The sequence below is a fragment of the Octopus bimaculoides genome, chromosome 9 (assembly GCF_046866305.1).
Source record: "Octopus bimaculoides isolate indiv1 chromosome 9, ASM4686630v1, whole genome shotgun sequence".
NCBI lineage: Eukaryota > Metazoa > Mollusca > Cephalopoda > Octopoda > Octopodidae > Octopus > Octopus bimaculoides.
The window spans coordinates 70,611,604-70,631,803 of NC_142936.1; the positions used below are offsets into that span (position 1 = coordinate 70,611,604).

General features: G+C 32.2%; 1 protein-coding gene across 2 annotated transcripts in view; it reads right to left on the reverse strand.

Moving 5' to 3' along the window:
* Positions 1-580: 580 nt before the first annotated feature.
* Positions 581-20,200, reverse strand: part of LOC106868034 (UV radiation resistance-associated protein) — a 63,157-nt gene continuing 43,537 nt past the window's right edge. Inside the window, exons 8-17 of one of the 2 annotated variants that reach the window (XM_014913131.3) lie at positions 19,022-19,127; positions 17,456-17,582; positions 15,173-15,257; positions 10,269-10,502; positions 6,714-6,804; positions 5,338-5,398; positions 3,182-3,347; positions 2,756-2,834; positions 1,914-2,005; positions 581-1,433 (exon numbers count right to left, since the gene is read on the reverse strand). In XM_014913131.3, coding sequence (XP_014768617.1) covers positions 674-1,433; positions 1,914-2,005; positions 2,756-2,834; positions 3,182-3,347; positions 5,338-5,398; positions 6,714-6,804; positions 10,269-10,502; positions 15,173-15,257; positions 17,456-17,582; positions 19,022-19,127 — 1,801 coding nt within the window. In that variant the 3' untranslated portion in view covers positions 581-673. The remainder of the gene's footprint in view (positions 1,434-1,913; positions 2,006-2,755; positions 2,835-3,181; positions 3,348-5,337; positions 5,399-6,713; positions 6,805-10,268; positions 10,503-15,172; positions 15,258-17,455; positions 17,583-19,021; positions 19,128-20,200) is intronic. The other variant, XM_014913132.3, reaches the window with a different exon arrangement.

Consider the following 20,200-nt stretch of genomic DNA (forward strand, 5'->3'; position numbering starts at 1 on the left):
GTAAAATTAGTTATTATATTAAATCCCTCAAATTTGTTCACTATCTTTATATAAAAATTAACTGAAATACATAAGGCAGTATTTCAATAGAAATACAGAGAACAATGGGTTAACACAGATTTCGTTCAAGAGATTTAAAGCATTTCCCCCATATATTTCTAGAAAGATCTTGAAAGAACTTCATCGGCACCTAAATAAAAACTCAAGCTATTTGCTTATCTTTTTTTTTAAAACAATATTTTATCAGAGCAACTAAACTAAATACCAAAAAATTTTCTTATTACAGCATTATATTTGCAAACTAAAAAATAAATTAACAAAACCAACAAATCAATTAAAAGGAATAGATGAATTTTATAAATCTTTTTTACTCTTGAAATAGATCATGTGTTTTTTGGTTTTTATTCTTTTACTTTCTCTTTAGTTCATCTTCAGTTTTCAATAAAATTAAATTAGCCTCACCGATGTTTTAATAACCTATCAAATGCTTTCGTAACTTCTCATAACAATAATAATAATTGAAGTAATTAAAAAAAAATACGAGGAGAGGAAAAAGCAAAAAGAAAAAGGAAAAAAAAGCTTATGTATCACATATTTTCTTTTATAGTCAAATATTATATATATATATATATATATATATATATATATATATATATATATGTATAGCATAAATTCAAATAGAATTTAAACTGCCATAGTCATCATTTGAATGATGTTTGTTACAAACATTATCAGGTCTGTGGGTCCAGTAATTTTGTGAAGATTCAGCAAGACTTGCTGCCGAAAAATTTGAACACAGTTCAGTATCTTCGTGAGAATATTGCTGTGGGAGTGAAGAGTGACGAGACGATGTGCTACTGTTACTACCAACACTTGCTTCACTTTGCGTAGGCTCTGATAACTTTTGACTTGATAAGCCACTAGTATGTCGATACGGAAGTTTTGGGCTATGACCAGCTGACCTAATGGTTGAAGGGGAATATGAACCAGGAGAAAATTTTTTCAGCCACGCCGATGTGAGTTTAGAATTATCACAATCAAGGTCTCCACTACTAGAAATCGTCCTGTCTTGTTCTGACATGTCATTGTCACAATTAGAATTGTTCAAAAAGCTTTCGTTACTCAAACTGAACATTTTATTAACCGGTCGCTGTATTTGAAAGAAACTGTCGTCCGTTCTTTGAAACATGTCTTCTGTCACTTGAACACCATTACTTGCTGTCATAGGTGATGGGAGCTCAGACGTAGCTTCCATAGCGAGTTCTGCAGTGCCAGTAGGAGATAACTTTGATGAAGTGTCCACAACCCCTTCAAGTTCGTCAATCTCACATACGGCAGTTCTTGTAGCAGAATCAATGAGGGTCATTTGGCCAGATGGTGATATATAATCCTGAAGATTTGATGGCACTGGACTCAAATGTGATGACTGTTCACTAAAATGGAATAAATAAGAAAATAGAAGTCACTAAAAGTATTTACAAATTGTACTACTGAAAGTATTATAAAATTTAACAAAGACATTTTATTATGAAGTGAATTGATTCAATGAGCCTTAATATGTACAGCATATCTTGCTGTAAATGAGTAATACAAATAATGGACATAACTGATAGTAATTAGTGACAGGAACAATGCATAGCATCATTAGATGAAGGTGTTGGGTTGCATCTTCATACAAGTGTTCAAAAAGTGGTTCTATTTCATACAATTTTAAGTGTATTTTAACATGATTAATTTTTTAAGCAACACACATAAATTATTTATTATTCATGTAAAAAAATAAATATAAAAAAAACTCCAATTATATTAATTATATTAACAAATTACTATCTATATTTTAAAGATAAAAAAAATTCATTGTAATAATTAATTTTTAAAAAAATCATTAAATTATTCTTCAACTGCAAGCTCACCTTCTTACACCTAACCGAAGTTCCAATAGTGATTTAAGGTTAGGTAATGTTAATCGGAGATCTGCAGTTCCAAGACCACAATACCATCGAAGCTAGGAGAAAAGAAAACGAAAGAAATAATTACAGCATGCAAAGTTATAGTTTCTTAAAACAGCATGTAGACACAACTTTGTAAAAGAAGAAATACAGTTAAAACTAGTACAAGTTTGGTGCTAACTTATTTTGTCAATCATTGAAGCCTAAGTTAGTAGAATCATTAGAGTACTACATGGAATTCTTTACTGTATTTGTTCTAGGTTCAAATCTCATTGTGGCCTACATTGGTTATAGAGTTAACCTGTAATCTGTTGTTCAGTTTACCACCTGATCCTCAGGTGCTTTTAACTGAAATCTCTCTGTTGGAAGTATTCAGGTCAGGTCTTCAGTTTGAGGATACCTTCCTCCCTGGCATTCTTTCCACCAGTTTTGGAGGCCCTTTAATGGATCATGGGTCCTCCTGACCAAGCAATAAAACAAAAATGCATTTCTACTATAGAAGCTCAAATAGTTCTTTAGGCTATTTATCCAAAACTTGTTTCAAAGTAAAGTTAGAATGTATTTATCAAATTCAATATTAAGGTCAGATAGCTGTGTGAATTCCAGCAATTTATGCCAGTGTTTAGATTTATGAAACCATTGAATCTATGCAAAAATATGGAGAGAAAATGGATATGAAGTATCTAGTCTTAAAATATTGAATTCATGCTGATTACATTAAATAACACTACAACAGTAATTCTCATAGTGTAGCTGAGATGTAGTAAAAGAAAAAAATTTGTTCAAAAGATGTCAGCTATACTTACTTGACTAATATTCTTATTTAAAAGATAAACACCATAATGAAAGTAGAAATCTTTCTTTCCTTTACTATATAATGGAAAGCTGCAAAATTAAAATGGAAAGTATGAATAGATAATATATTTGTTTATCAGGATATTCAGAAGCTGTAATCAATAAATCTATGCAGCATGGAATTTTGTCAGTGAACAGGTTGCAGTTTCAAAGCAATGAAAATATTTTAACAGATTAAATTTAAATGTTGAAGTGAATCTAACAGTTTTTGTGTGTTTTAAATGGTTTATAAAACACCTTCCACGCTGCAATTGTTTTTGTTTCAGATCAGGTCACTTGCTATGCAAGTACATCTCCATAATAAATCTATGGTTTCAGAGGAATTGAGGAAAGACAACAATTACATGAAACAGAATTGTAAGTAATGTAAAACTCACTTGCGTTCTCGTTCACTTAATTTAGTGTGAATGTGGTCTTGGATCTGAGACCTAGAGCCACGGTATTCCATGGGGTACCGTAATGGCAAATTTAAAATATGAGACAACATTAAAATCATATGACACGTGTAGCCTAATCCAACAGCAACCATAGTGTCATCATGCCCTGAAAAATATGAAAAAAAATATTAAAACAATTCAACCAACTTAACAATAATAAAAATAATAGAGAATACTGCATTCAAATGCAATTCATCAATAAATATTCATTGTAAGATTATTTTTCTGAGATTTTTGTTTATGGATGCTATGCATAGTTAGAAGAAGGTATTAAAGTGATCAAAAAAGTAAAGTAAGGGATTAAAAGGCCGTCATCAGAATTGGAATATAAGTGGTAAGAGGTGACAGCGAGTGGGTCATTAATATACAGAATGGAAATAGGAGAGAAAACGAAAGCCAGAGATATACTGACATTGATAAGGTGAACATTTGAAAAGAAATACATATTTTAGTTTTAGGCATGATGTGATGGACAGAGACCAGAGGAAGATAATTTTGTCAGAATTCTCTTGGTTGATATGATTGAAGACTTTACTAAAGTCATGATATAAGTTTGCAGTGAATATGCAGAAAATATATAGATAGTTACTAAGAGGGTAAATGGATTCCAGGCAGCAAATGACCTGATTGTTTACAATTGTCTCCTTCTGAGTGTCTTGTGAAAAACAATGAAAATATGATAGTGGACAGGATAGAAAGGGAACCTTTTTATGTTGAGATAAAATAAAAATCTGCTGAAAAAAGATACCAGCATGCTTTTAGGTTATTAGTTAGAATTTTATCAGATCCTGTTTCTTTGTTAGGCTTAAAGAAAAATTCATAGCTATCACTTGAAAGCGTGGCAGCATAAGCCATGCTTTTGCTAAATGCTTCAGGTGCCTCTGTAGTCATGAACAGATATATGCTCCCTCGAGGGTATACCATCCTTGACTCAGCAAAACATCAATGATGTGACAGCTTATAGGAGATAGAGGGCTGCACTAGCAGTTGGCAGATATTTATTTTCAGGAAGTAGGCTGGTGCAACATGAAAAAAAAAAAGTGCCTTGTTCAAGGACATAGCATGCCACCCAGTCCAGAAATCAAACCTGTGACACTATAACCATGAGCCTAACACTCCCAATTACAATACCGCTCACCTTTATTTGTTAGGTTTTAACATTCAAATCAATTGTTGTGTCTAATTTGAACAGAGAAAGGCGAAGAGAATAGGGTTAGAAAATGAGAGAGTAGTAGGAGTTTTGCAGTACAGAATTGAGTTTCAAGCAAAATAAATAGCAAAGTTTGTGTCTGTCTTACAAAATTATTTTGACGAAATTGTAGGGTGGAAGATGAGGCCATAAAGTTAGAAGTTATCTTTTTAGCAAGGTATCACAATATATGACTGTATTTTGTGTGGAGTGATAGCATACAGGGTGAATAGTATTATGTAATAGAATGTTTAGGTTTATGGAGGGTATTTTTGTATGAGATGGATGTGTAAATGAATGCCTACAAGTCAGTGATGGTTGCTAAGATTTTGGAGATGTTACAAACAATATTTTAACTAGTATGGTAACAGTAAAACTTCTTGTAAAAGCGTTCATGTTTCTTTGTTTTTGTTAATGTTGGAGTGGGAGCACTTTCAGTTACATACTGGAAAGACTTGTCACTTACACTGGTTTGGTAGTGTTAGACAAGTCATAAATGAAACATTTACTCCTATGAGTAACTGATATATAATTGAAGAAATAAGTAAGCCACAACAGGTTAATAAATTTCATAAATGAAAATATTGAGGTGCCCCAACACGGCTGCAGTCTAATGACTGAAACAAGTCATGGGTAAACGATAAAAGGTATGAGCAATCAGTAAGTAAAGTTAGGGTGCTCACAGTTTGCTTTTGTAAGATGTAGCTTAATAGAGCAAATTACAGGTTTTACTGTTCACATGTTTCATATATCTGGTGTTGTCACCATGGAAATGAGCAAATTGGATTCAATCAGTGCACTGCAATTTGATTTAGTGGGGACTCAAACTGAATATTAGCTATTAGTATTACCATCAATAATAGAATTAAAACATTAATTAAATAAATTATTACAACCAACAAGTTACCTTGAATGTCTTCTGCATTTGGAAGTTTCACATCACAGATGAAAAATTGTTTATTAGAATCCTGAAATTAATGAAAGTGTGTGTATACTAACCAGACATAATTTGCTATTAATATGGAGACCATCAGTAGAATTTTGAATAAACATCAATATGAAAAAAAAAAAACTAATTAAAAAAGTGAAAATATAATTTAAATTACTCCAAGGGAGAGAAAATGAATTTTCTTTTAGCAGCAGAAAAATCTTAGCTATAAGATATTCTGATGTTATTTTAGGAAGCATTTTACTCAAAGTCATCATTTTGATTATTGAAATGTTACATTTGTCAGATAAGGTGTCTGCATCTCTGCTGAAGAGTCATTAATTCAAAATTTAACTCCTCTTGTTCTATTAATCAAGCAGCACCATAAATAATAAGACAGAAAGTGACTTTGATACCAGCCTGCTTGAGATTTCCTTTGGTCCTATGATACAAACTCCCTTTTTTAAAGTGATTTAAATTAAAATCATCCATCAAAATTTCATGCTGATTTATGTTCCAAACACCAGCTCAATAACGACAGAGTTACTTTACTCATATTCTTTGAAATTAATTAAAATGAAAGCAGAGCATTTCAATAGACATTTGGCAACAAAAACATTAAACTATTTAGAAACTGACATGTAGTTTATGGTATCAAGATTGAAACCTTGATCAATTTGATATCTATTTTCTGTACATAGTTAAAAAAAATATTTGTCCAGCTATAATTGTTACCATAAATTAATGTTTATATATATATATATATATATATATATATATACATACATGCATATAAGGGTACAGGACGTCACCAATAGTGCAAATTATATGAAATATGTAAACAACAAGGAAAAAAATGGAAAACAGAACAAGTAAACACAGAGAAAGGACCCTTCATCAGTTGTCGGCTGTCTATCTACTCATTTTGAGCATTCAATGACAATATGAGTCTTCAAAGTTAGGAAGAAAAAACTGACAATGGAGACATACACATACATATATATAATTTATTATTTAATTGAACACGATGCATCCATTTCAAAGTAAATACATATATATATATAATGTAAATGCAACTAGAATGAAAATGCAACGGAAGATCTAAAAAGAATCAAATGTTTTAGTTGAAAACAGACTGAAATTGTTGAATAAAAACAAGTAAATTATTGTTAGTACACCATAAAATTTGTTCAATAAAATTGGTAAATGGAATCAGGTTCTGCATTTTGTACATTAAAGTTGAGAAGAATAAACATTCTGTAATGGGGGAAATAAGAGAAAGTGGTATGGGAAACATAAATAGATGTGGCAGCAGCAAAGCTCACTATAATTTAGATGATATACAAAATCCTTACCTCAGTAATTGGATAAATATATTCTGCTAATTCTGTTATCAATTGCTTTCGCCGTATCCACAACTGAGCATTTTCTTTAACTAAGTGTTCTCTACAGTGAAAAAAAAAGGAAAGAATTGAAGAATGATATATTTAATTCTATATTGTGTTGTAAACAAAAACATTAGTTATAAATAAATAAAAAAAACATGTTGACATCCAAAGAGTTAATATTAATTTGAATATTTCTATTTTATATAAACAGAAAAGAAACAAAAAAAAATTGCTGTGAATATTTTTAGTTGTGAATTGATTTAAACAAATTCTGGAGACGAAAAGTTCAAAAAAGTTTCAGAAAGATTAAAAAAATTTTTTTTTTTTAATGAACACTGAGTTCAGAAGGAGAAAAAGAAAAAAAAAATCAAGCATCTGTATGAAATGTAATTTATCACTGAAATGGCAACTGAACCTATGTTGAAACAACAAGAAAGTAATATTGATATATAAAAGAAGCACAATACCAAACATTTTCAAGAAAGAGCAAGAGATTGAGTATAGTCGATTAAACCAATCCCAGTTCTCAACTGGTTCTTCTTTTCATAGACTTCCCAAGAATGAAAAGTAAAGTTAATTTCAGCAAGATTTAAACCCAGAATTTAAAGGGACATAACTAAATACGGTAAGGCAATTTTTCACATGCTTTTTTATTTATTTAGTATTATTTTTTTTTTGTCTTTTCTGCCAATCTACTGCTGTAGGAATGTCTTTATCAATAGAGATATCAATCTGCAGGAAATAGTGTTCTTCTAATGAAATATCTTTTTATAAAAAAAGTTACCAACCAAAAGAACCATGAAGATAATTTTCAAAGAAGTTTCAAGGAGACAAAAAAAGTAAATTTATCACTGAAATAGCAACTGAACTTCTGTTGAAAATGAGAAGTTTACAAGCAAAATTTGTAGAACCTTCAGAAATAATATGCAAAAAAAAAATACCATAAGAAAAATAGCTGTGTCAGTAACACATGAACTATGTAGGTATATCATATACAGCATTACAAATTGAAAACAAAAACATTACACAAGACAATAAGCCTTAATGCTCAATCATCATCATCTCAATAAATATATAAATAAGCATTTGTTTAAAGATTTGGTTCTTCCTTGAGGTTGCCATGTTTTATGTTGGTATTCCTTCATCTTAATTAAATGAAACATTTAAGGAATAAGACTATGATGCCAACTAAAAGGATATGTGTTACATGCCAGCATTCTATAGATGACAGCCAATATATGATATGCAAACTAAAAGAGATATGAAATAATGAATCTGTTCATGGCTAATTAAAAATATACAAAACCAGCAAGAAACACAAATAGCTTTAAAATTGCAATTTCATACATCTGTCTAAATACTGTCTGGAAAATGGACACCAACGGTGTAATTTACATTAAAAACAAAAAAGAAGCCAACTTTTTAATAACAGCAAGTCATTTAATTAGGATGCAATCCTATTACTGCTCTTTTACAAATTCTTATTTGCTAACTTTAACACTTTTGATACCACCCTACCTGAGAGCGCCCTTGATTGTATGATACAAATTTTTTTTCAAGTGATCTAAATCAAAAGTTTCCATGAAAATTTTATGTTAATTTATATTCCAAACACCACTTAATAACAACAAAGTTATTTTACTAAATTCTGTACTGTTTTAAAAATTAATTGAAACAAATGGAATGTATTTCAGCAGAAAGCAATAATTTTCAAAAGTTTATAGTAGTTGCTTGACCTGCTAGAAAGAGAAGTCGAAATATGCCTCAAACTCACATCCTACTATCCATCTTGATAAAGAAAAAAAGCAAGGTATATTGGATAAGGTAATCCTAGTTATGAAAAAAAAAAAGGATAGTCATGGTCGGAGTGTCTTTTTTTTACTTCTTCATTTTCCTACACTTGCACCCCGTTTTTCTTACCATTTCAGTATTTTCATTTTATTTTCTACATTTTCCACTTAGTGATTCAGAAAGTGAATGAAAATTGTATTCCATTATTTCCTTGATTTTACTGTAAAAATGTCATTATCTTTTATCATTTACTTGTTTCAGTCATCGGACTGTGGCCATGCTAGCATACCACCTTGAAGGGTTTTGTCAACTAAATCAACCCCTGTACTAACCTCTTGAGTTTAGTACTTACTTTATCGGTCTCTTTTACTGAACTGCTAGCTAATAAGGGGATGCAAACAAATGTGGTGGTGGGGGAGGGGGAAACAAAGACATACACATACATGTACACAATGGACTTCCATACTATTTCTGCCTAACAAATTCACTCACAAGGCACTGGATGACCCAGGCTATAAGAGATACTTGATCAAGGTACTGTGCAGTGTACTGAACCCAAAACCACATCGTTGGAAAGTGAGCTTAACCACAAAGGTGTGCCCACATCTATAAAAATAACCAGTACCTCTGAGATTTCAAGGTGATTTGATTTCTTACATTAATATTATGAAGCTAGAAGCTACAGATCTGTTAGAGATAAGCATGTGACTACATTGCATGACTAGTGATAATTCTATCAACTTAAGAATAACCAAGGCCAAAAATATCTCAAGTGGAGCAGAACTTAAAAATATTTTAAAAAATTATATTTAGTATTTCTATCATCCTACCCATGCATGCATGGAAGACGGACGTTAAACAATAATTATGATCATAAGAGAAAGAAAGGACATTAATACTGAACCATGAAATGTAGAAAAGGTTATTGATCCAATTGGTATTACATATTTGATGATTAACTGTGGGGAAGAGATGAGCTAGAAGAAAAGGGCTGTGATGTCAATGGTCAAGGGGCTTGACCGGAACAGAGCATTACTAATAGCATAAATAATCATGGCAACATGCGTCACAGCATGGGGCTAACAACACAACAGACCTCTGGGTGCTACATTTCAAAGAATATCTTGATAGAAACTGCAGCTTTTGTTAGATTCAGTTAATAGAATAACAAGCGACAAATTCTTCACGCAGGGGTCAAGATGACAACAAAAGAAATTAACTGAATTGCTGACAAAAGTTCATAGAGAAAAGATAACTTGATATTATAGAATCAATAAAAATAACAAAAATGAAATTCGAGAGTGGGATGGACAATGCCCTGAATCCAGAATTTTTACTAAATTATTTTACTGTTCTTAGACACTAATAAAACTTAACAAAGTTATTGAAAATATCTGCTTTTTAAAAAAAAAAAAAATTCCTAATTCTTCTATATATTGTTTAAAAGTGAAGTTCTAAAACAATCTGTAAGCATAAGTTTTTGATTTTAAATATATATGAAGCTTTTCTTTTGATGCTATCAGTGATACAGATTTTTAAAATTATTACAGTATGATCTTAAATCTAACCTTTTAAAATTTTAAATACATGTTGAAGAATATCCTATTAGAATTAAACATAAAAGACCCAAACACTAAATACAAAATATATTTGGTTTTAAACAGAGAAACATCTCCATTTCTAAATAAAGAAAACAAGCCTTGTTATTCATAAAAGTCTTAATACACTTACAAAATATTATAGAAAGGAATATTGAAATATTTTTCATTTTTCTTTGTGAAAAGTTCTTCATCTGAGGAGGAAAGCATGTCATTACAAGAGGAGTCCTTGGCCCGAGATTTATCAGAGAGGTTATTCTTGCTCCTAGTAATGAAGCATTTTTTACCCTTTGTAACCTTACAACCCCACACTGATAAGTCCTCCAAGAGTGCGGAGTAGCCAGTTATATTGGATGTGATGTGGCGGCTAAATGTAAAAAGTAAACAGGAGAATCAAGGCTCAAATGGAGAACTGCATTAATCAAAATTATCAACTGAGAATGAGACATAGAAATTTATAAAGAAAAACTATTAGAAAATTCAAGATATTCATAATTTCGATATGAACAGAAAACAAGTGGTTTAGGGGTGGATTAAAAAGAGGAAAGGAAATGGACAATGAGGAAGAAACAGGAAGTTAGTAGAACTTGAACACAGGAACAAGGAAAGAAAATGACATAACAAATTGCAAATGCTGAGTGGGTCACCAACAATATATCTTGTATGTATCTATCATATCATATCTGTCATATCACAGTATTTTATAATAAAGATACAGAGAAATCCTTTCAATATTATGTGTTTACATGTGTAACTTGTCTACCAAAAGGAATGTTTAATTCAAAGATTTTCCCATTTTATTTTTTATTAGCTCCATTACTACAAGAGAGGAGTGGATGACAAAGGTAACAAGGAGTTCTTACAAGACAAACTACTGAGTGTCACAGGTCAGATCTATGGTTGGAGTAAGGTCTCAGCCAAATGGAAAATTTTGTGGTGGTGGAATAATACAGTAGAGAGAGCCATAAAAACCAGAAGACAGGACAGGAAAGACTGGAAGAAACTGAGCAGCAAAGAACAATATGAAGTAGCTAAAATGGAATTTGAAAGTAAAAAGTTTGCATATGTTTTGCAATCTAAGGATCAGAAATGTCAGGTATTCTGAATTGCAAAGCAATGTATTTGAGAAAAGAAAATCAAGACATTATTTGGGAGAAGACAGTGAAGAATGTTAACAGCACACGTGCTTTAACTGATTCTAAAAACTAAGAGGCATGAAAGTACTATTAGAAGAGGTTGTTAAATGCAAAGAATGTATGAAAGACAGGAAGAGGATCTCCTCCAAATAGATCCAACACAGGGACCAGACATTGCAGTTGATAGTAATATAGTCACAAGCACAATGAAGGATGTAAAGGCAGAGAAGGTAGCTAGTCCATCAGGTTTAGTTGCTGAGTTGACTGAAATATCTTGCAAAGTAGGGCACTTGCATAGTCTATCAATAAAGTGAAAAACATTTACTAAACATTTTTCCATAGCAATTTGAAAGGAAAGAATGCTCCTATTCATATACCAACTAAATAAATTTTATTAAAATGTTAACAGATACACACACACATATATATATATATATGTATATATATATATATATATGTAAAACTGATCAATATATTAACTTCTCTTTCATTTTTTGATGGACATTTTCAGTGCTTGGAAGTCATAGTTTTACACATTTTTTCCTATTTATTAGCCTGAGGCAAAGGCTTTTCCAAAGCACATGCATACATATTTTGGGGCAAGAATTTCAATTGATAAATAGTCCTGTAAGGCTATTTTAACCCTTTAGCATTTAAACCAGCCATATCTGGTCCAAATATTCTACCTGTTTTACATTAAAACTGGTGAGATCCAGCCGCTCTCTCACATCTACACTGCAATGTCATACTAAAAATAAATAATCACATCTTTGAAATCTCAAAGCTACGAGATAATACAGGATTAATTTTATGAAATATGAATATATAAGTATAAAATTTGACAAAGTAAACAATGCTAAACGGTTAAAGATATTCAGATTTCCTTCAAGAAGATAATCATACCAGTTTAAAGTTTGGATAGAGCCTTATGCATTAACTTCACAGTTATCACTAAAATTTACTTATGTTTTGATATGTAACCTCCAAAAGACAGACAAAATTTTATCATTATGGTAATAGACCAGATAAACTTCTATTAATTTTGAGTGAAACAAAACAGGTTGGAAATGTAACAGACGTATAATTTGTTGAATCCAAAGATTTTTTTTTGTAAATACAAAAAATGATCTTGAAAATATGACATGTTAATAAATTGAGTTTATCCAAAAACTGAACTAAAACCTGTAAATTAGTTTTAATGAACAACATGAACCATTAAATGAAATATAATCCAATTCCTGTTTATAGAATATTATTAATTTTTTATTTTAAACAGACAGTACAAAGTACATGAGTAAGTGTTGGTCAAATCACTAATTAGGGTGGCTGACAAACAGCTGAAGAGTGTAAGTCTTAATTATGAAACATTATGATAGAAGAAACAAGTTCACAGATGAAGAATCTAATCTATTAATACTCATTACTTCTTTTTTAGCACAGTTGTAAGTTGGATTGAGTCAGCTGAAGGTTTGTATGTTTACCAGCAAATATTTCACATTTTCAATACATGACACGCAACGTCTTTGATCTGTTACTTTCCTCTTAGTATAGGAAGAATATATTTCTCATTTCATACAGTAGTATTCAGTTGTTCATACACTCATCTGGTTAGCATTTGCAAATGTTAACAGAAGCTGGTTAAAGATAATTTTATTTCATTGTTAGTTATTAAACAAGGAGTATATGGTTAATAGTAAGGTATATAAAGATAATAATGGTTCTTAGTAATGGACTGGGAAAGAACAAGAAAAAATTGAAAAGAGAATGTAGTTGGGTGGTAAAAGTAGCAGCTTCAGAGTATATTTTAAAAGAACTATGAGTGGATGGATAAATAAAGGTAGTATCAGCAGAAAAAGCAAGAAATACAACTTTGTCATGTATTATTTGTATTCAGTTGAAACCCACAATAGAATACCACTGTTACATATACACACATTGTAGACCTCGTCCAGAAATAATGAAACAAAAAAAACCCCAAAAAAAACACTTGACCAATTAACATGGAGTTACTGTGTTATTTACTCAGTTTTTTTTTTTTTTTTTAAATAATACTACTCAGGTTTCTACTCCTTGGAGTTGACTGACTCACTTTTCTATTTTGAAAACCAAAGCTTTGGGAATGGATTTGGTTGATGGAAACTGAAAGAAACACATCACACTTGTGTATGTGTGTGTGTGTGTGGGGGGGTGTCTCCTTGTCTTGACATTGCATGATGGCTGTCAGTGTAACTGTTATATGAGCAGTGTCATTTATTTCCAATATCCTGAAAAAACAATGTCTGGCCATGGAGAAATATTACCTTGCTTGAAAACAGGAAAAGGTGTGTGACAGAAAAGGTAAATGGCCATAGAAAAATCCCATGCAAATTCTCTCTAACCAATGCAAGCATGGAAAAGTGGATGTTGAAATGATTTTTATTATTATCATTTAGAGTTGAATTCTGATTATTAAGATCATTATTTCCTTTTAATCCCTCCATATCCAGCAAAATACTAGTGAATTTGTGGCATTAACCATATCCACTATAAACCTTCTAAAATGTCAAAAAAAAAAAAAAAAACTAAGTGGAAGGAAACTAATATTTTTGTGTTTAGTGAATGAATCACTGAGCCACATCATTTATTCTTGCTGTTTTCATGAAAAGTAAAAATAAAACCTCAGTAAACCTTCCAACATTTTAATACTAAACAATAATGTGTAGATAACTTGTTAAAAAAGCAATGATAAAATGCAAGCTTGGTAGGCAAATAAAGCAAGAGTTAAAATATTGGTTAAGATGCAGCAGGAAATAAAATAATTCAGTGGGGATTTGTTTACAAAACCTCATTTATGTATTATATTCTGTAGAATTATGTTAAAACAATAACCGTAAAGAATTTTCCCATGGAAAACTACATGCATTAAATATTTGACTAGAATGTTTTAAAATGTATGACCACTCATAAATTAGGTTATATAAATATAGCTCAATAGTTTATAGTTATTAAAACTGTTTTATGCAGGCACACATACATGCATGCACACACACTTTCTGTTTTTAATACATACAATTTTTAAAGATTAAAAATCAAAAATAACTGTAAAATTAATGGTTTCAAAATAGACTTTAACAATTAGATTATTAAGCAATTATTATTATTAAGAAAAATGTGCAACAAAAGAAAAATATAAAATAATAGTATAAAATAATCTGTGTGGAAGATTTGTACTTTAAAAATTTTATATCTTAAGTTGATTTCTTAAAGCTGTGGAATCTATTAATTTGAATTAAAACTTCAATAAATAGAGTTACATTTAATAATTTATTTGCTTCCGTGCAATAAAGCTGTTCAAATGTAAAGAATTCTTAAAAGCTTGAACTAGCTTTCAATTTCATCATTTGCTACTAATAAGAGCTTAGTATTTGAAACAAAGAATTATTAACAATAAGCATTATAAGGTTAATATTAAAATTCAATATAGGTGCATAAATGGCATACAGGTGAGGGCAGGAATTGTGTGGTTAAGATATTTTCTTCTTAACCACATGTTCAGTCCTACTGTATGGCACCTTGGGCAAGTAGTGTCTTCTGCTATAGCTCTGGGCCAACCTTATGAATGGATTTGGTAAAAACTGAAAGAAGTTCGTCATATATATATGTGCATGCATGTGTTAGAGTTGCATAGTCTTGATATCACATGATAGTTGTATACAAGCATCACCATCATACAATTGGTCTCCTTTGTTTCCAATCTTCTGTGAGAACAATATTTCCTTGCTTAGAAACAAGTAGGAATGGTGACAAGGAGGGCATCCAGCCATAGAAAATCTGCCACAATGCATTCCATCTGACTCATGTGAACATGGGAAAATGGACATTAAAATGATGATGGTGTAAAATTATAATAGTAATTTTTTACCTAAGGGAATTATGATTTTTTCTCTTCTCTTCCAGCTCCGTTTGCTCCACTTTAATTGCTGCATATTGTTCTTGTAAAAATGTCTCTGTAAGCAAAATATCCAAGATATTCTCATAGTTAATAAAAATTAAAAAAATTATGTTAATCTATTGATCATATGTAGTTACAATTCCTGAGGCTGACCCTGATTCTATGATACAAACTTCATGTTTTAAAGTGATTTAAATTAAAACTTTCCATCAAAATTTTGTGTTTAATTCGTTTCAAATTTTGACAAAAAGTCAGTAACTTTTGGTGCAGAGGATCAGTTGATTACATCAACCTCTTCACTTGAGTGATACTTTCATTTTATCAACCCTGAAAGGATGAAAGCAAAGTTGACCTCAGCAGGATTTGAACTCGGAATGTAGCAATCTAGAACTAATATTGCAAAGAATTCTTCCCAATGTTCTAACAGCCTTGCCAGCTTGCTACTCTTGACACAAGTTTAACAAGGAGTTATTTTACTAAATTCATCATCCTTTTCAATATCAATTAAAATGAAAGCAGTGTTTTTCAATTGATATATGCAAACAAAGTGTCAGGAATAGCAAAAAACTCAGTTATTAGCCATAAGATTAAAATATGTCTACAACGATAAGGTAGTTCTCCATTTTGGGATCACTTAAAAGTAAGTGGTTAGCATTTTGAAAGTCATTGCAAAATGCATCAATATAGAATGTACTGTCAAATCAAACTGGTATGAAAAAGCAATGTAAATAAAATTATGTTTACCAATTTCTTAATTTGCCAATTAATTAATAAATGCATTCACTGTTAATTAATGAATCTCTTATTTGCTATTTCAGTTGATTGCTACTATCACGGTCTTGCCTCACAGCTTTGTAGTTTATTTAGTGATCGCAAGTCAATAAGGGAGACTCTACATGATCACTCATCTGCTAGAAATAGCAGCCAAATCTCTCTCTCAAATCATACCTTACTATTTACAGAAGTACACTGGATGAGGTGGAAGGCCTTTGATGTTAGGTCTGCACAATGAACAACAATACTACAACTTGCAATAAAACAGATGTGGTACTGGACGGCAAGTTTATGCCTGTAGGGTTACATCAGTATAAGTATTTATTTGCATGTAGAATCATTAGTTCTGCATATCTCAAGTCTTCAAGCTATAGAGAATAGGTGCCAGATTAACATGTTGAGAAGTTTACTACCCAACCATATGGTCTCAGGTTCAGGTTCAGTCTCACTGCACAGCACCTTAGGCAAGTGTTTTCTACTCTACCCCTGGGTTGACCAAAGCCTCGTGAGTAAATTTGATAAACTGAAAGAAACTGATCATGTGTGTGTGTTGTGTGTATGTGTATGCCCTTGTCTTGGCATCACATAAAGGCTGTAAATGAGCATTATCAATATACAAGCAATGTTGTCTGTTTCTAGTCTTCTGCAAAAACATGTCTGGCCAAGGGAAATATTATCCTAATTGGAAACAGGTGAGGGTTGGAAACAACAAAGGCATCCACCTGTAAAAATATCTGTTTCACCAAGTTCCATCTGACCAATGGATGCATGGAAAAGTAGATATTAAATGATAAAGGATGATGATGAGACAAATATCCATATGTTTAATGCTATTAAATCTACCATACTTATCTGTCAGGATAGATTCATTAAATATTCTTCAGATAATTGTTTCTTTCTAATTGTTAGCTTCTAAACATTTGAATTTATAGCAAAATTTACTTTCAGTTTATGTTCCAAGATTTCAATCCCAAATATACATCAAAAGTGACACTGCCTTTTGATTTATTAACCATACAAATATACAAATACCTCATGCAATTAACTGTGATAAACTGACCTGAAGTTCTCTTCATTAGAATGTAATTAACCCAAAATTTACAGATAATGAATAGCCAATAGATTTTCTTCTATATCCTTTGCACAAGTTTTTATAAATCATTTCAAGTATAATATTAGTCTCTTAGTCCAATTGTAAATTCAATAAAGATAAATACATTTTCATCCTAAAGCCTACCAGTGGTCAATACATTTTATTTTCCTAAATTATAAAATGTCATTTGTATACTAGGTAGAAAATGTCATTTGTATACTAGTGGAAAATACATTTTATTAAATATTTAAAAAAATTACATAAAGTTATGTTCTTCAGTACAACTTTAAAAACTGTATTTTTAGCATAAAAGAGGTTCCCACTGCTACCTATTGTGTTGATAGTGGCTGTGGTGGCAGTAGTAATAAAATTGCATCAATACTCACTTCTAATATGATTGTCATTTGTCAAAGAATCCCTCTCTTCCTTTTGACTCTGTAAGTTGGCTGACTGCCACTGCATCTCACTTTGCAGTTGATGCACTCGCAGCAATAGCTCTTCTTTTGCAGACAGCTGTTAAAGGGAAAAGAAATAAAATCCGTTTCATCAACATTATCTCTGATGATTTACTTTTTAAGCCATTAATTACAATATTTCTCTTGAGATATACTAATTTTGAAAATAAGGAAGAATTTAGGAAAATAATTTTGTCATTATTAAACTAGGCGCAGGAGTGGCTGTGTGGTAAGTAGCTTGCTTACCAACCACATGGTTCCTCATTCAATCCCATTGCGTGGCACCTTGGGCAAGTGTCTTCTACTATAGCCTCGGGCCGACCAAAGCCTTGTGAGTGGATTTGGTAGACGGAAATTGAAAGAAGTCCGTCGTATATATGTATGTGTATATATATATATATATATATATATATATATATATATATATCTCATCATCATCATCATCATCATCGTTTAACGTCCGCTTTCCATGCTAGCATGGGTTGGACGATTTGACTGAGGACTGGTGCAACCGGATGGCTACACCAAGCTCCAATCTAATTTGGCAGAGTTTCTACAGCTGGATGCCCTTCCTAACGCCAACCACTCAGAGAGTGTAGTGGGTGCTTTTACGTGTCACCCGCACGAAAACGGCCACGCTCGAAATGGTGTCTTTTATGTGCCACCCGCACAAGAGCCAGTCCAGGGGCACTGGCAACGATCTCGCTCGAAAACCCTACAAGGCCAGTCAGGCGGCACAGGCAACGGTCACGCTCAGGATGGTACATCTTATGTGCACCCGCACAAGAGTCAGTCCAGGGGCCTTGGCAACGATCTCACTTGGCTTGCCGGGTCTTCTCACGCACAGCACATTTCCAAAGGTCTCGGTCAGTAGTCATCGCCTCGGTGAGGCCCAATGTTCGAAGGTCTTGCCTCACCACCTCAGCCCAGGTCTTCCTGGGCCTACCTCTTCCACGGGTTCCCTCAACTGTTAGGGAGTGGCACTGTTTCACGCAGCTATTCTCATTCATTCTCACCACATGTCCAAAAAACCATACATATATATATGTATGTGTGTTTGTATGTCTGTGTTTCTCCCCACAACATCGCTTGACAACCGATGCTGGTGTGTTTACGTCCCCGTAACTTAGCGGTTCGGCAAAAAGAGACCGATAGAATAAGTATTAGGCTTACAAAGAATAAGTCCTGGGGTCGATTTTCTCGACTAAAGGCGGTGCTCCAGCATGGCCGCAGTCAAAAAATGACTGAAACAAGTAAAAGAGTAAAAAGTAAAGAGAGTAGTGTTTGGAACTTGAATTTATATAAAATTTTGATGGATGGTTTTAATGTAGACCACTTTAAAACAAAAAGGTTCTACCAATCATAAAAATAAGGGTGGTCTCAAGAAGGTTGGTATCAAAAGATTTAAGACAGTGATTAGGATATTGGACTAGCAATTTGTATATTGGGAATTCAGACAAAACTCGCAAAAATATAAGTTTCTTTCATAAGCTGTACCTTTTTATTCCTCTCCTTTGATGCTTGAAGTTGTTGTTGAATATCATGTCGAAGTCTTTTGGCAGATGCTTTATTTTGTCTGATAGCACGCAGTATTGTATTGATTCTGTAACAAAGACCAAACAACAACAATAATAACGATTTCAAATTTTGGCACAAGGCCAATAATTTTGGGGAAGGGGTAAGTCGATTGCTTCAACCCCAGTACTCAACTGGTACTTATTTTATTGACTCCAGAAGGATGAAAGATAAAGTTGACCCAAGCAGAATTTGAACTCACAACGTGAAGATGGATGAAATGCCACCAAACTTTTTTCCCTGGCATGCTAATGATTCTGTCAGCTCACTGCCATAATAATAATAATAACAATAATAATAATAATAATAATCTTTTCTACTAAAAGCACGAGACCTGAAATTTGGTGGGAGGGGACTAGTTGATTACATCAACCCGGGTTTCACTGGTACTTAATTTATCAGTCGACCTCAGCAAAATTTGAACTCAGAACGTAAGGACAGACAAAATACTGCTAAGCATTTTGTCAGGCATGCTAGTAATTCTGTCAGCTTGCTGCCTTAATAATTATAATAATAATGATGATGATGATGCTGATGATAATAGCTTCAATAATAATTTTCCCCATCCCTTGACACAGTAACACAATTTTATACAAATGGAGTGGAATCAACTTAACTAATAAAGTAGAGATATGAAACTTTATACTGTTAGCCATTTGGTTCATCATTTTAACATTTTTGATAATACATTGGGCAAAATCTTAATCTCTGCATTCAGCAGAGTTATGGGCCGGAATTTATCAATATCACTAGTTTCTTTTCTTCCTCAATACCATCACTTCCCAGTTAACACAGCTGGGAATGTCCCCAATCTGTTACCTGTTGCAACATATATAAGTTAAGAGAGAAGTCAAAAATTTGCCATGTATCCATAGGACAAACTGGCTGACAAAAGTGATTTGCTTCTCACAACTCACAGCTGTTGCTTTTTTTTTTTTTCATGACACTCCAGCTTTATGCAAAGAGTCACAATAGGCCATCAAAATAGACATTTAAGTTTATTATCCTTAGGTCATTACAACACTCAAAACAGTTAAGAAAAGTGAAGTTGGAAAACCACTGCCTACCTGGATTTGAATAAATCCTGCCCCTTGTGGTTTT